Source organism: Geotrypetes seraphini, chromosome 6, assembly GCF_902459505.1.
Source record: "Geotrypetes seraphini chromosome 6, aGeoSer1.1, whole genome shotgun sequence".
Taxonomy (NCBI): Eukaryota; Metazoa; Chordata; class Amphibia; order Gymnophiona; family Dermophiidae; genus Geotrypetes; species Geotrypetes seraphini.
In genome coordinates, this window is record NC_047089.1 from 155,007,844 (window position 1) to 155,024,744 (window position 16,901).

At 42.6% G+C, this 16,901-nt stretch overlaps 1 protein-coding gene across 4 annotated transcripts in view; it reads left to right on the top strand.

Moving 5' to 3' along the window:
* LOC117362460 (E3 SUMO-protein ligase RanBP2-like) overlaps positions 1-16,901 on the top strand; it is a 353,806-nt gene extending 336,905 nt beyond the window's left edge. For 3 of the 4 annotated variants that reach the window (XM_033948861.1, XM_033948862.1, XM_033948863.1), the window contains 2 exons: positions 14,103-14,376; positions 16,182-16,319. In XM_033948861.1, the coding sequence (XP_033804752.1) occupies positions 14,103-14,376; positions 16,182-16,303 (396 nt within the window). In that variant the 3' untranslated portion in view covers positions 16,304-16,319. Of the gene's footprint in view, positions 1-14,102; positions 14,377-16,181 lie in introns of all 4 variants that reach the window. The other variant, XM_033948860.1, reaches the window with a different exon arrangement.

The window sequence follows — 16,901 nt, forward strand, 5'->3', positions numbered from 1 at the left end:
CCTTGAGTTTCTGCAGCTCAAAAACATGACCTTTTATTTCTTAACATTAAATCGTAACTGCCAAATTTCTGATCATTCCTTGAGCTTCGTTAGATCCTTCTTCACATTTTCCACACCCATCAGGAGTGTCTATTGCAGATTTTGGTATCATCCACAAAGAGGCAAATCATACCAGTTAGCCCTACAGCAATATCACTTACAAAAATGTTTAAAAGAACAGGCCTAAGAATTGACCCTTGAGGCACACTACAGGTAACATCCCTTTCCATAGAGCGATCTCCATTGATCACGACCCTCTGTCGCATTGCACTCAACCAGTTCCTGACCCAGTCTGTCGCTTTGGGGCCCATACCGATAGCACTCAGTTTATTTATCAGACACCTGTGTGAAACACTGTGAAAGGCTTTGCTAAAATCTAAATGCCCCCATCTAGCCTCTCCCTCTGTCTAATTCTCTGGTCACCTAGTCAAAGAAATTGATCAGATTTGTCTGACAAGACCTGCCTCTAGTGAATCCATGTTGCTTTGGGTTCTGTAATCCACTGGATTCCAGAAACATCACTATTCTCAGTTTTGAAAATGTTTTCATTAATATACTTACCACAGAAATCAGACTTACCGGCCTATAGTTCCCTACTTCTTCCTTACTTTGACTTTTATAGAGAGGGACTACATCCGCCCTTCTCCAGTCTTCCAGTACAGCTCTAGAGAAGCACTCTAAGGCCTAGTCAGCAGAGCCACCAGAACTTCCCTTCCTCAGTACCCTCTAGTGTACATCTTTTGGCCCCATCATTTTATCCACCTTTTAGCGAACTCCTCATGAATACAATCCTCTGAAAATCGATCAGGGTCTACCACATCTCCAGCCCTGTTTGATTTTGCTTTCTGTGATCCCGCTCCCAGCGCTTCAGCTGTGAGCACAGAACAGCAGTATTTGTTAAGCAATTCAGCCTTATCTTTATCAACTTCTACATATTCCTCCCCTTCACCTTTGAGTCTCACTGCCACTTTTGCACTTCTTCCTAATCATTTATCTAAAAAATGGCTTGTCTTCCCGTTTTACTATGTCAGCTATTTTTTCTTCCATGTGCATCTTTGCTTTCCTGAATACTCGACTAGGCTCTCTTATCTTTTCCAGATATTTTAGCCTGTCTTCTTTTTTATGTAATCTTTTGTAGTTTATGAAAGGTAACCTCTTTTTCCTTACCTTTTCAGCTACTACTTTTTAGAACCAAAGTGGTACCTTTTCCTTTAACCTTTACTTAATTTTTCTTACAAAATAGTTTTTTGCCCTTCCAAAAGCTCCTTTCCATTTTGCCCACTGCTTTCCTACTTCTTCCAGATGTTCTCATCCAGACAACAATTCCTTGATACTTTTGAATGAGCCCTCTCTACAACTTTCTTAGTACTGGTATTAAACCACAACATGTAGTGATCACTGGATGCTAAATGATCACCCACTATAACATCAGAAACACTTTCCCCATTTGTAAGCACTAAGTCCATTATGGCCCCATCCTGTTTGGGTTCCATTACCAACTGCTGGAACAGTTCTTATTGCATAGAATCTAAGATCCCCTTCTAGGAGATTCCACAATATGGATACCCCAATCAATATCTGGGAAATTAAAATCTCCTATTAGTAGTTTTTACAGCTTTTATTACTTTTTACAGCTATATTTTGAATGTCTTCTATTAAATCTGTCCACTTTTTCCATCTTTGAAAGAAGCCTGTATATCGCATCAATATAAATATACTTTCTATTCCCTCTTTTCACTTTGACCCACAGTGCCTCTTCCTTACCTTGTAGATCCTGTAATTGTGTGACTTTAATATGATCTTAGTGCCAACATGGATGAGTAGCATTGGATAATAGAGAATGACACGGGGACAAATTTTTTCATCCCCGCATGAACTAGTTTTCCCATCCAGGCAAGTTCTTTTCCTGTTCCTGCAAGCTCCGTTCTTATCTGGCAAGTCTCAAACATTTTTAAATCATAAGTTTTTGAGGCTTGTGCGGTTAAGGCAGAACTTACAGGAATGGGGCAAGGGCAGTGACAAAACTCACGGGGATGGGACGGGGAAATTGAGTTCCTGTGGGGACGGGGAAAAAGTTGTCACTGTGTCATTCTCTAATAATAGTCTTTAAGCTTGATGAGTCTTGGCAACCTCTCCGTAATATCTTGAATTTTTTGCAGCAGGCAGACAGCACACTTCTCAGGACATCATGTCTGGTCTGAAATTGGACACCTCTGTACCCTTCAGAAGGGAATCACCAACCACCACTACCTTTTGCCTCCTAGTGGTCACGGATCAAGCCACTTTGGGGATTTCAAGTTTTGGTCCTTCCTCTCCCTGGGATGCTCTCACTTCCTCCATTTTCAGAACTGCATATCAGAACTTCAGTTCAAGGGTGGGTGGAGTCACAGTATCGATCCTGCAGAGTCTCGTAACCTGAGTCCAGCACAGCCTCCTCTTCCCTACTGCTGGAAATCTTTGATGCCTCATAAAGCATTTCATTGATGTGTATCTCATTCTTGCAGATGTTTCTCAGCCTTGCCATATCCTTTCTCAGTTCCTTCATGAGGGTTTCAAGCTGAAGACAGCTTGCGCATGGAACTGCCTCCTCTGCTTGGGTAATTTCTGTCTGCACAGACACACAAGCTGAGAGGAATTGGGCCTCCACTTACAAAATCCTCTTTGAGGGTCCCACCCATTGCTTTGCTAGATCCCATTCATCTGGACTGATCTGTCCTGGACAAAAAAGAAGGAAAGAAAACTCTTGCCCAATAATAAGACCTGTCCAGAAATCTCCCTCTCTGTGTTGTCTTACGTTCAATCTCTTTCCACAGATCTCACTTCTACTTTCCATGTCCTAATCTTGGAATATGCACATCTCCTGAGTCTGTACATCGGTTGAGTACCAACCTCACTACATCTTGGCCTAAGCTGGAGGGCTGCATTAGCTGTTGAATGTTCACTGTTCTTTGCTTGGCTGTTTGAAATACTGAACATTCCAGTCTGTACAATACCCTTATTTATTTATTTTATTTTTATCAAACTTAATCTAGAAACATAGAAATTGACGGCAGAAAAGGGCCATAGCCCATCGAGTCTGCCCATACCAATGACCCACTCCCTGATTCTTACTCTCCTATAGATCCCACATGAATATCCCATTTTCTCTTAAAATCTGACACGCTGTTGGCCTCAATCACCTGCTGAGGCAGCTCGTTCCAATGATCAACCACCCTTTCGGTGAAGAAGTACTTCCTAGCATCACCTTGAAATTTCCCTCCCCTGATTTTCAGCAAGTGTCCTCTGGTTACCGTGGGCCCTGTAAGACTGAAGATATCATCTTTCACCTCTATACGCTCCGTGATATATTTAAAGGTCTCAATCATGTCCCCCCTCTCTCTTCGCTCCTCCAGTGAGTACATCCACAGTTTTTTTAACCTTTCTTCATACGTGAGATCCCTGAGCCCCAAGACCATCCTGGTAGCCATTTGTTGAACCGACTCAACTCTCAACACATCTTTCCGGTAGTGTGGTCTCCAGAATTGAACACAATACTCGAGATGAGGTCTCACCATGGATCTGTACAGTGGCATTATAACTTCAGGTTTTCTGCTGACAAAACCCCTACGGATGCAGCCCATCATTTGTCTTGCCTTGGACGAAGCCTTCTCCACATGATTGGCAGCCTACATATCATTGCTAATGATCACTCCTAAATCTCGTTCCACCTGGACAAGGTTTCACCATTTAGTGTGTATGTTCTGTGTGGATTTTTTTTGCCTAGGTGCATTACTTTACATTTTTTAGCATTGAAGCCTAACTGCCAAGTTGATGACCACTGTTCTAGCTGCCGTAGGTCCTGCATCATAAAGGCACACTGCTTTTGTCTACTATGTTGCATAGTTTGGCGTCGTCGGCAAACAGTGATACCTTTCCTCTAAGCCCTTGGGTCAAATCTCCTATGAATAAATTGAATAGAATCGGCCCTAAGACGGAGCCCTGAGGTACTCCACTTGTCACTGCTGACGTTTTGGAGGGGATACCATTCATCATCACCCTCTAAAGCCTACCATCTAGCCAATCCCTTACCCATTTAGTGAAAGTATCCCCTAATCCCATTGATTTCAGTTTATTCAACAGCCTACGGTGTGGGACGCTATCAAAAGCTTTGCTGAAGTCCAAATATATCACGTCCAGGGACTCCCCGGCATCCAGATGACTGGTCACCCAGTCAAAGAAGTCAATCAGATTAGTTTGGCAGGACCTTCCCCTGGTAAATCCGTGTTGGTGTGGATCACGTAAATTTTCTTCGTCTAGAATTTTGTCAAGATTCTGTTTGATCAGTGTTTCCATGAGTTTGCACACTATGGATGTAAGACTCACCGGTCTGTAATTTTCTGTCTCTGTTCTGCAGCCCTTTTTGTGGAGTGGAATTACGTTATGTTTTCCAGTCTAGTGGTACTTTTCCCGTGCGCATGGAAAGATTGAAGAGCACGGATAGTGGTTCAGCCAGAACTTCACTCAGCTCCCTGAGTACCCTGGGGTGTAGATTGTCTGGTCCCATGGCTTTGTCCACTTTGAGTCTTGAAAGTTCATGGTAGACGCTACTGGGTGTAAACTCGTAATCATGAAACAGGTCATTTTGGCTGTCTCTTATCTGTAGTTGTGGACCAGCTCCCGGTGCTTCACAGGTGAATACTGAGCAGAAGTATTCGTTTAGCAGTTCTGCCTTGGTAGTATCAGAATCTGCGTAGTTTCCGTCTGATAGCCTAAGGCGTTCTATCCCATTTTTGTTTCTCTTCCTGTCGCTAATGTACCTGAAAAAGGATTTGTCCCCTTTTTTAATGTTCCGTGCTAGATCTTCCTCTGTTCGAAGTTTGGCTTCCCTGACTGCCTGTTTGACAGCCTTAGATCTGGCCAGATAGTCTTCTTTTGCCTCCTTTTTCCCAAGATGTTTGTAGGTGATAAATGCTTCTTTTTTCTTTTTAATGAGGTCCGAAATTTCCTTGTTGAACCATTGTGGTTTTTTGTTTCTCCGGCGTTTGCTTACCTTATTTATGTAGCGGCTAGATGCTTCGTTCAGGATGGATTTTAGATTTGACCACATAGTTTCCGGATTGTCAGTTTCTGCATGGTTTTGCAGCTCCTGATGGACAAAGTCTCTCATGTGGTTGAAATCTGCACCCTTAAAGTTGAGGACCCTCGTTGCTGTGTTTGATTTAGAGAAGCCTTTCCTGAGGTTAAGCCATACCATGTTGTGGTCACTGGAGGCCAGTGTGTCTCCCACTGATACTTCCGAGACACTGTCTCCATTTGTGAGTACCAGGTCTAGTATTGCTTTTTCCCTGGTGGGCTCTAATACCATTTGTTTGAGTTGTGCACCCTTAATGGAGGTTAATACTCTTCTGCTACCACTCGTAGTTGCTGAGAGGGTGTTCCAGTCTGCATCTGGCATGTTGAAGTCGCCTAACAGTACTGTGTCACCGCGCAAAGTGATGTTCTCTATGTCCTCAATCAATTCTTTGTCTTTGTCTTCCTGTTGTCTTGGAGGCCTGTGTACCACACCGAGGTAAAGGCATTTTTCTTTCCCTCTGGCCAGGTTTATCCAAAGTGATTCCCCTGTGTATCTAACCTCTGTGATCCTGATAGTTTTGATATTATCCTTAGTGTATAGTGCTACCCCCCCTCCTAATTTGCCCTCTCTGTCCCGACGAAGTAGATTGTAGCCTGGTATAACCATATCCCACCCATGCGAGTCTGTGAACCAGGTCTCGGATATAGCTACTATGTCAAGGTCAGCATTCCTTATCTCTGTTTCTAGTTCCAGGATTTTGTTGCCCAAGCTGTGTGCATTAACATACATTGCTCTCCAAATTTGTGATGAGATGCCTATCCCCGTTAGTGTGTCTCTTGTTTTTTTGTGTATACTATGGGTACTTACCTTAGGCTCAGAAGTGTGGGTTTTACTTGTTTCCCCAGGGTGGATCCTTGCAGCTCTGGTATGTATGTATGAACCCTCCCCCAACTTACCTAGTTTAAAGCCTTCCGAAGTAAGCGTGCTAGTCAATGTCCAAAAATTTTCTTGCCTCTCTTTGTTAGGTGAAGTCCGTCAGGTCCCTGTAGTCCTTGTAGCGCCTCTCCGTGGTCTAGGAATCCAAAGTTCGTCTCTAAACACCATTCGAGAAGCCACTCGTTGGTCCTATGGATACGCTCTTCCCTGTCTCTGCCTTTGTCTCTTACCGGGAGAATTGATGAGAAGACCACCTGTGCTCCTGTCTGCTTCAGCTTTCTTCCCAGGGCCTCGAAGTCTTTAGGGATGCTGTCTGATGTGCTTCTGGCAGTGTCGTTGGTACCTACATGAATAAGAAACATAGGGAAATGGTCAGTAGGTTTCAGAAGTTTGTCTATACTGGTGGTGATGTCCCGGATCCTGGCTCCAGGGAGACAGCAGACCTCCCTCGACTGCAAATCAGGTCTGCAAATTGGTCCTTCGGTGCCTCTTAGCATGGAGTCTCCGATGACCACCACTCTATGCTCCTTCCGAGGGGGGGTGGGTCGAGTAGCGAGAACTGTAGTCGATGTTCTGTGTTCGGAATCCTCCTAAGCCCCCTCTGTTTCATCCTCGACAGTTCCTTCTTGAAGGACGTGAAATCTGTTTTTCAGGGAAAGTTGTGGGGTTGGTGTAGAACTGCCCTGTTTGAGAGAGAAAGAAGAAGAAAGTGAGAATGGGGGGGGTTTCTTTGTTTGCCAGTAGAAGAGGTTACCAGCTGCCAGGGACCAGCATCTCCAATCATTTCCTGTATTCCGATCGTTGAATTTAGAGCTGTAGGTTTGGGAGTGCCAAGGATGGTCTTGTCGAGGCTTCGTTCTGTGATCTGAGACATTTCCTGGATGGCATCGTCGATGAAGACCTCATTCTCCCTGATGCACCTCAGGTTTTTCACCTCCTCCCTGAGGCTCCGCAGTTCCCGCATAACGTCCTCGTCCGCTTCTACCTGTCTCATCTCGTCTGTCTGCGTAGAGACCGAAGCATACCGTGGGAGGGGGGTGGCCTCGGTCAGCACTGAGACATCTGTTCCCCGCTCAGTGGCACTTTTTACCTTCTGTGTAGAGTCCTTGGCCATCCCCCGGGTCTCTCCAGATGCTGGAGTGTTGAGCTTGATAGTAGTCTTGGCGCTCCTAGTTCTCCCTGCCATTTCAAAAAGGAAAAGGAAGAAGAGAGAGAAAAAATAAATAAAAATAAAAGGAATGTGAGTCAAGGAAAGAGTGTGTTTGCCTGTGTGCTTGCTTGCGTGTGATAAAGGAGAGTATCTGTTTTTCGTGTGTGGGAAGTGAGGAGTGTTTCTGGCTGAATGTGGAAAGGCTCTGTTTAGAGAAGAGAGGAGTGTATCTGGCTCAAGGTGGTAGTGTTCTGATTAGAGAAGAGGAGTGTATCTGGATGAATGTGGAAGGGCTCTGCTTAGAGGCCCTTCTTGAGGCCCTTCGCAAAGGCGCTCTCGCTAAGGCGAGCGCCGAACGGCTGCGCGCTGTTGGCTCGCCTCCTTTTATGGAGCCCGGTCGCACGGTACTGATGCGGTGGGGTGGGCGGAGCTAACTCGCTGCTGCCCCGAAGTCTCCCTTGCCTGTGCGGGCGCTTCTCCCTTCTCCCAGCGCCTCGCACAGCTCTCCTGCCTCTCTGCTCCCCTTCTCCTGCCTCGTGCTGCAAAAAGAAAAAAATCTACCGCTTTAGCATACGACTGATCAAAGCAGTTTACAATAAATTTTTAAAAATAAATAAGAAAAGAACACCATTAATAAACAAAAAAGACCTGTTCTTTCTTTTTTAAAAAAAAAAAATCTTTATTGATTTTCTAAACATCAACAGTGCAAAACACAAGTATATATACATATAATAATTCAAGAAAAGCGCATTAATCTTACTGACATACATGAGCAACCATTTTAACCCTCCCACCCAATAACTAAACAAGAAAAACACAAATACATAGATTATTTTAATAACCTTTCCCAATTTAAAATAGTAGTACATTTCCCCCCTCCACCCACCCAGGATGTGTATGTTGAAAGGGCCAAATATAAAATCAATTATTATTCCTTACAGAATTTTGTCAATGAAAAGACCTAATGCTAATCGTACATAAAAAAAAACATAAAGGAAAAGTAAAGAAAAAATCTATTAATGTGATAACCACAGGATCCTTCTTAATGAGTAGCCGTCCATTATAACTCATATGTGTTTCCAAAGTATTGTCTGTCCCAAAGACTTAATTAAAGAAAAAAAGTTTTCAACATTTTTAAAAGATTTAAGATTAGTCTTAATTGTAAATTACATGGAAGTTGATTCCATAATTTTGGTACAGCACTGTAAAAGACTTTACACCTAGTAGATTCCTATTGTACTCTTTTAAGTGATGGCAAAACTAGCCTGTTGTCTTGAATAGGTCTAAGTATTCTTGGTTGGTCTAAATAACTACATGAGCAGGCTATATACCCCCTCAGTTCTTAACTCTGTCTCCAGAAGAGGCCAAGGAAAATAAACTACCAGACACAAAATTGTAGTGTAAACATTCAAGGCCTTGGGAGTGTTTTGGTATCCTACTAACTGGTAGGACGACAACCAAAAGTCTCACCAAATTACAAATGACTGGCCATTTTATTGGGATTATGACATCATCAATTAATTCATTATTAAACATACGTAGTTGGTACATCTTCCAGTTAAAAAACAAAAGGAATTGACCCCAAAATATCCACAAAGAAGAAAATCCAGAGAAAACCAAAAAAACTCTGGAGTGACGATGTTCCTAAATGGACTTTATTTGAAAGTATCAAAGTTCCAAAGGTACACTAAAATCATCCACATAAAATAATTCCATCCACATAAAAGTAAATCATCCACATAAGAGCCTTAAAGGACCTAGTCCGCTAGGGATATAGGACCCAACACGGTCCGCGTTTCGACAAAAAGTCTTCTTCAGGGGTCCTATAAAGGTGTGTACGTGGGAAACAATTGTGTGGTGAACCGGAAGTGAGACATTGCTTGCATCTTCCAGTTAGACTACAATTGTTTCATTAAGATCCAATGATAACTTGCATACTCCAGCAATGTTCTATTGGTTCTATTCAAGTCACATAGTTTCTAGTTAATCATACTTCATTAGTAATTTTCTCTACCAAACAGTGGTTCAGGCATCATATGTTATTGGTTTCACCTCTGTCAGCAAAAGAGGGGGTAACGACATGTTCTCTTAGGAGATAATGACCTAGGACTCATCTATTTCCTAATCTTACAGGAAATAGCAGCTGTGACATACATCTATTTTAAAATTTTAACATTTGCTAGCCAAGCAATATTATTTTACTGTAACTCTGAAGCATTTCTATCCTTCAGCTTCATCTTTTTATTTATTTAGTCTTATAGTCCGTTACATTAACGGGTGCTAGAATATATGTGTGTGTGTCTTGTCTTTCTTTCTTTTGCTCTCTCTCTCCTTAGCTGCTTTCTGTATTTCTATCTTTCTTTCTTTCTTTTTCCTCGGCTGTCCACCCATTCTCCCTTCCTTTTACTTTCCCTGTGTCCACCACCACCCCTTCACTGCTCCCCTTATCCAGCAGCAGCCCTTCTCCCTTTTTTTAATCTCCCCCCTGTCCAGCAGCACCTCTTTCCTGTCCCCCTGTCCAGCAGTAAGCCTCCCTTCCTTTTTATCCCCCCCCCCGGTCTCTTCCCCTGTCCATCAGCACCTCTTTCCTGCTCCCCCGTCCAGCAGTAGGCCTCCCTTCCAAAAAAAAAAGCCTCCCCCGACAAAGCGCTCCCTCCCTTCCTCCTTCCCTGAACCCCAAAAAATGGCAGAAGGAATGCCGACTCCCTCCTACCATCAGCGCTCCCCCCCACAGCGCTCTAAAATATGTCAGGAGGGATGCCGACTTCCTCCTGCCATCGGGCCAACTCCTTTCCTCCCCCCTCAAAAAAAAACAACAACACAGGAGGGATGCCCACTCCCTCCTGCCACTGGACGTGGATCCCCGCTTCCCCTCCCCTCTAAAAGTTGGGAGCAGGAGGGGTGCTCATTCCCTCTTGCTCCTCTGACGAACTGCGGACCTTAGGCCCCGCCCCAGTTCACCATGTGCTTTCTGCCCTCTGCCGCAGCCTGCAGCCACCGTGGCCTGTAGCCTCCATGCCACCTGAAGCCAATAAAACCCTAAGCCACGCATGCGCACTCCTACCTGCGGGGTCCTACAGCACATGGAAAATGGGAGCACGCAGTTAAGAGTGCGCATGCGTGGCTTAGGCTTTTATTATATTAGATATAGATATATATATATATTAGTGTCTTTCAGGTTCCCAGCCAAGGGGTGTCTCTTACATATTGGTTATGCCCCAACCCCTTATATCCTGCTTAAAACAATTAGCACTATCAGCCTAACTGGATTATAAGGAATAATTGGAACATTTAAATAATCAGAAGATAACATAACCAGAGCACATTATGGGCTCCTTTTACAAAGGTGCGCTAGCGTTTTTAGCGCATGCACCGGATTAGCACGCCTACCCAAAAAACTACCGCCTGAACAAGGGGAGGCAGTAGCGGCTAGCGCATGCTATTCTGCGCATTAAGGCCTTAACGCACCTTTGTAAAAGGAGCCCTATGTGTCGGTACAAGGATCTTTAAACTGAATCCTATATCTAATTGGAAGCCAGTGATATTGCAAGAAAAGTGGAGTTACCCTATCAGATTTGTGTTTGAATCCTAAATGTTTAAGTGCAGTATTCTGGATTGTTTGTAATCATCAAAGAAAATGTTCCATCAATCAATCCTATATATATATCATTGCAATAATCTAATTTTGTAATAACATGCATGAATTAAAATATGCATATTTTGTTCATCAAAGAATCTCCTAACTGCATGTAGTTTTCTAAGGAAATAAAAACAAAATTTAATTAAGGCACCAATCTGTTCTTCAAAAGTCAATCAATAGTCAACTATTATCCCCAAATATTTAAATTTCTGCACTGCTGGGATCAGTTTTCCTTCAAACTTTAGATCTTTAAGAGGTTCAGGATGGTGACCTGTTAATCATCAAGAAGTACATTTTTCAATGTTTAAAACCAATTTATGTTGTTTCAACCATCAAGCTGTAGCCATGATGCCATATTCATTGGATTTCAAATTAAACTGGATTGGATCAATTCTAGCAGTGATTAATATATCATCTGCATAACAGTACACCTTAAGACCATATTCTTGAATAATGGTGCAATGAAAATATTAAACAAGAGGAAAGACAATGCTGACCTCTGTGGAATCCCACATGCAATTTGAAAAGTTTTAGAGAGAGAAGATTTAATATTAACTGAATAAGTACATTTTGAAAGATATGACCTAAATCATTCTAACACAGTAGAAGCAATGCCTATCACCTTTAATCGATCTATTAACAATAGATGATCTACTAGATCAAAGTTGGCTACCAAATCATAGTAACATAGTAGATGACGGCAGATAAAGACCAACCTGATTCAATGTAAATTTTTTTTTTTTTTTTTAATTTTTTCTTCTTAGCTATTTCTGGGCAAGAATCCAAAGCTTTACCCGGTACTGTGCTTGGGTTCCAACTGCCAAAATCTCTGTTAAGACTTACTCCAGCCCATCTACACCCTCCCAGCCATTGAAGCCCTTCCCTGCCCATCCTCCACCAAACGGCCTAGTTCAATATTTAATATTATTTTCTGATTCTAAATCTTCTGTGTTCATCCCACGCTTCTTTGAACTCAGTCACAGTTTTACTCTCCACCACCTCTCTCGGGAGCGCATTCCAGGCATCCACTACCCTCTCCGTAAAGTAGAATTTCCTAACATTGCCCTTGAATCTACCACCCCTCAACCTCAAATTATGTCCTCTGGTTTTACCATTTTCCTTTCTCTGGAAAAGATTTTGTTCTACGTTAATACCCTTCAAGTATTTGAACGTCTGAATCATATCTCCCCTGTCTCTCCTTTTCTCTAGGATATACATATTCAGGGCTTCCAGTCTCTCCTCATACGTCTTCTGGCGCAAGCCTCCTATCATTTTCGTCGCCCTCCTCTGGACCGCTTCAAGTCTTCTTACGTCTTTCGCCAGATACGGTCTCCAAAACTGAACACAATACTCCAAGTGGGGCCTCACCAATGATCTATACAGGGGCATCAACACCTTCTTCCTTCTACTGACTACGCCTCTCTTTATACAGCTTAGCATCCTTCTAGCAGCAGCCACTGCCTTGTCACACTGTTTTTTCGCCTTTAGATTTCGGACACTATAACCCCCAAGGTCCCTCTCCCCATCCGTGCATATCAGCTTCTCTCCTTCCAGCATATACGGTTCCTTCCTATTATTAATCCCCAAATGCATTACTCTGCATTTCTTTGCATTGAATTTTAGTTGCCAGGCATTAGACCATTCCTCTAACTTTTGCAGATCCTTATTCATATTTTCCACTCCCTCTTCGGTGTCTACTCTGTTACAAATCTTGGTATCTAATCCTTCAGCAATGTCACTCACAAACATATTGAACAGGATTGGCCCCAGCACCGAACCCTGAGGGACTCCACTAGTCACCTTTCCTTCCTTCGAGCGACTTCCATTAACCACCACCCTCTGGCGTCTGTCCGACAGCCAGTTTCTGACCCAGTTCACCACTTTGGGTCCCAACTTCAGCCCTTCAAGTTTGTTCAACAGCCTCCTATGAGGAACTGTATCAAAGGCTTTGCTGAAATCCAAGTAAATTAAATGTCCTCGATCCAGCTCTCTGGTCAAGAGAAACTGCAAGTACGAAATAACCATTATCTAGATTTTCTAATGTCTCAAGTAGGAAACAGCAAACAAAAAGTATCTCAGTACTTTGGCCTGAACGAAATCCTGCCTGTCTAGAATGTAATACATTAGTTTTCTACATCTCCTGGAATATTGACATAACCCATTCATCTGGACTGGTCTGGTAGGACTAAAGGAAAGAAAATTATCAGATAAAACATATTTTCTATATATGCCACAAAAGTAGGTTTTTCAAGTGTTTACTTTTATGTAACTGTATATACTGAAGTACATTTATAAAAGTGCCTACTTGAGCATATAAAATGTTTTATAAGCTTAAATTGCTTATTAAATTATCTTCTAAATACATTTTTACACTTTGATTGCCACAGGAAATTACCATATATACTTGAATATAGGACAAGATTTTGGGGCTAATAAAATGGCCCAAAAATGGGGGTCTCATCCTATATTCAAGTCATCACCCAGTGACCACCTGACCCCCCCTACCAGACTTGCTGCAGGCCTCTACCAGCCTGCCATATGACCTGGTAGGCTGGGACAGGAAGGATCCCTCCCATCCCGGCTGATTCTAACAATTTTTTTACCTCCCCCTATGTACCTTTTTTCGCATTCTTAGTGGTCCAGCAGTGTATAGGCAGGAGTGAGCTTTCCACGCTCCTGCCCCGCGCTGTGCCCCTCCCTCCCTGGGACTCGCAAGAACTGATGGCAGCCATTCAGGAAGTGGCACAGAGCTGGGCGAGAGCTTGAAAAGCTCGTTGCTGCCAGGTGCACCGCTGGCTGCAAGATCTGAAGCAGTCATCCAGGGAGGGAGGTGCTCAGCGCGGAAAGCTTGCTCCTGCCCATACACTGCTGGACCACTAGGGATGCAAAAAAAAAGGTATGCAGGGGGAGGAGGGGTTAAAAAAATTGTTAGAATCGGCCAGGAGAAGGGAAGGACAAGGTGCAGAGCCTGGCAGGGAGTGAAGAGTTGGGTTCAGAATCTGACAGGGAGGGGGGCTGAGTGCAGAGCCTGGCAGGGAGGGGGGCTGAGTTCAGAGCCTGCAGGGCATGGCACTCTAATATTAAGTCCCCGTCTTATATTCAAGTCAACCATTTTTCCTCCTTTTAGGGGGGGGAAATGGAGGTCTCAATTTATATTCGAGTATATACGGTATATCACAATATGAAGTAGTTATCTTATTTTTTTAATGTGCATTTGGATAGTTTTGTATTTTTTGTAAATGTTCTTCACATTTACTTTATATATTAATGTTTTTTCCTTTAAGGTGGAGGTACAATCAGGAGAAGAAGATGAAGAGATTCTGTTTAAAGAGAGGGCAAAGTTGTATAGATGGGATAGAGAGGTCAATCAGTGGAAGGAACGTGGAGTAGGAGAGATAAAAATCCTTTTCCATTCAGAGAGACAATATTACAGAGTTCTAATGAGACGAGATCAAGTTCTTAAAGTGTGTGCTAACCATCTTATCTCCACTACAATGGAAATCAAACCCTTGAATACATCTAACAATGCTCTAACTTGGTTCGCTACAGATTATACTGGTGAGTGGGGGAGAAAGGGTGGTGATAGCTGATACAACTTCACCAGAATAACAAAGTTAAGGGGTACTTCCCTATAGTGTTCAAAACTGGCCCCTTCCCCAATTGTTTACTAATGACATAGTCACCCCTCCACTCCATAGATTTTCATTTCAATAAATCTGTTCATTAACTTTTGGAATTAATTTTCACATAGCATTATACATTTGCTTTAAATGTCTATTCATTTGCAGAGATAAAGGGTTGAATTTATAAAAACACTAAACTTTATAATATTGCACAATGCTTTTTCTCTCACCTAGCTAGGGAGAACACTGCATTAATTTCATTATTTTTCTTTTGTTTCTGTAATGCAAAGATTATTAGTAGTATCCCTGGCAACCAATGATCCTTGGTAAGCATTAGATCTTTGTGCCCTCGAGTCAGTAGGATCTCCAAGTCCCTCCTTGAGGGCCGCAATCCAGTCAGGTTTTCAGGATTTACCCAATGAATATGCATTGAAAGCAGTGCATACACATAGATTTCCTACATATTCATTGAAAACCCGACTGGATTGGGATCCCTTCTTGAATTTTATGCCTTTTTTGGTATCTTTTTACATTACCATTAAATTCTACAGTGGGTGTCTTCAGTCTTTTTACCAGTTCAGCAGCCTTTTCAGGCCATGTAGGCATTTTCTAGTTGTTTTTTTTGTTTTGTTTTGTTTTTTTTTTTTTGGGGGGGAGTCTCAAAATCATACACTAACCCATTGGAAACCACTGTAATCCATCTAATCCATTCAACCTTGAGAGTTGAGCTAGAACTCTCTCATTGCAAAGTTTTGGATACAAATAGTGCAGTCTCAAAGCCCCCTAGAAGGCTTCTGTAGAGGTTATACAGTAGAATTCCAGTTAACCGGTATTCAACCAACCAGCAAAAAAAATTGCTGACAAAAAAAAGGTCTCCCATGCTCCTCAGACAACCTCCAAAATCATATGCTCCTGACCCAACAACATCTCTCCCTCCAACCCCTGAAGCAGCAGCGGCAGCCATAAATCTACCTCTCTCCAGCTCCCGAAACATCAGCAGCAACCATAAATCTCCCTCCTCCAGCTCCCGAAGCATCAGCGGCAACCATAAATCTCCCTCCCTTCCTTCCTCGAAGCAGCAGTGGTCCTGACAACCCTTCCTCCCTCACCCAAAGCAGGCTGCTTCCGGCCAGCCCTGGTAGGGCCTTTCCTCTGCCATGTCAATGGAATGGAGGGGTGTTGTCAGGATCGGCTGCTACTGCTTTGGGGAGGGAGATTCGTGGCTGCATCTGATGCTTCGGGAGAGCGGTGAGGGAGGGCAGACCTGGTTTGTGGGGGGAGCAGGAAGTGGACCAAAAGTGTGGGGGGGAGGGACATGGATATTGGTCCTGCAGGGGGAAGGCAGGGTAGATGGATGGATGCTGGACCCATAAGTGAGGAGAGAAGGGGGAGAGGAAGTGACCCAGAAAGAAGAGACCTACAAATTGGGGATGATAGAGTGAGATAGGAAACGAGATAAAACTATTTTTACAGTAACTCTCAAGCAACCAGAAACGAGTTATCCAACATACACCAATCCCCATAGGTGCTGGATAACTGAGAGTCTACTATACTGTATAATGTTCATGTTTCTTTTTATATTGTATATAATTTTTTTAACTCTCCCAGTTTATTCTTCATGCTGTTCATATTCTAGAATAGAGGATGGGGATCATACAAAGCAGCTTTTGGTCAGTAGTATTGAAGTGAACCTTGGGGTGAATAGCAGAGTTTGTATAACCTTTTAAATTTGTATTTTAGATGGAGAAGCAAAGTGTGAACATCTTGCTGTGAAATTTAAAACTGAGCAACTGATGGATTCCTTCAAGAAGACATTTGAGGAATGCCAAAAGAATTTGCTGGAATTGCAGAATGTGTCTTAATTTTATAGCTTTGTCTGGGATTTTCTCATTACTGGTTTTAACAAACTGCAGGGAAAAATAGAAGAAATTGTGTATAAAATTATGAGCATATGAGTTCACAGGCTCTTTGGATCCAGGAATCTTAAAATTTTTTATGATCTTGGATATATGGTGGCATTTAAAACCCCATGGGTTTCAGTTCTCATTCCTTCTCAACTCTAGGCATGGTATTGCTTTCTTTGCAATTCTTACTATTAAATCATTGTGAGGAGCAGTCTGAGAGCTTGTGCTTTTTGTAGTGACTCCCTGATCATTTCTTGTTTCTGAGTGCGTCTAGCAACCACATCACTACAGAAGATGACAACCCTAATTTCATAGCAAGCTGGAACTGAAAAAACTACCAGACTGAGGTGTTCAGTGCCTGAATGTTGTGGATTAAAGAATAAACAAAACATATGCTCATATTTAAAGTTGTTTGCTTTTTCTCCTGGCAAATAATTTAGTTGTAGTAATATTGATTTATCTACTGATTTATCTGAAACTTGGTATATTTGTGTGGATACAGATTTAATTTTTTCTAAATGTCAAGTGTTGTAAATAAAGTACAATCAAAATTGTG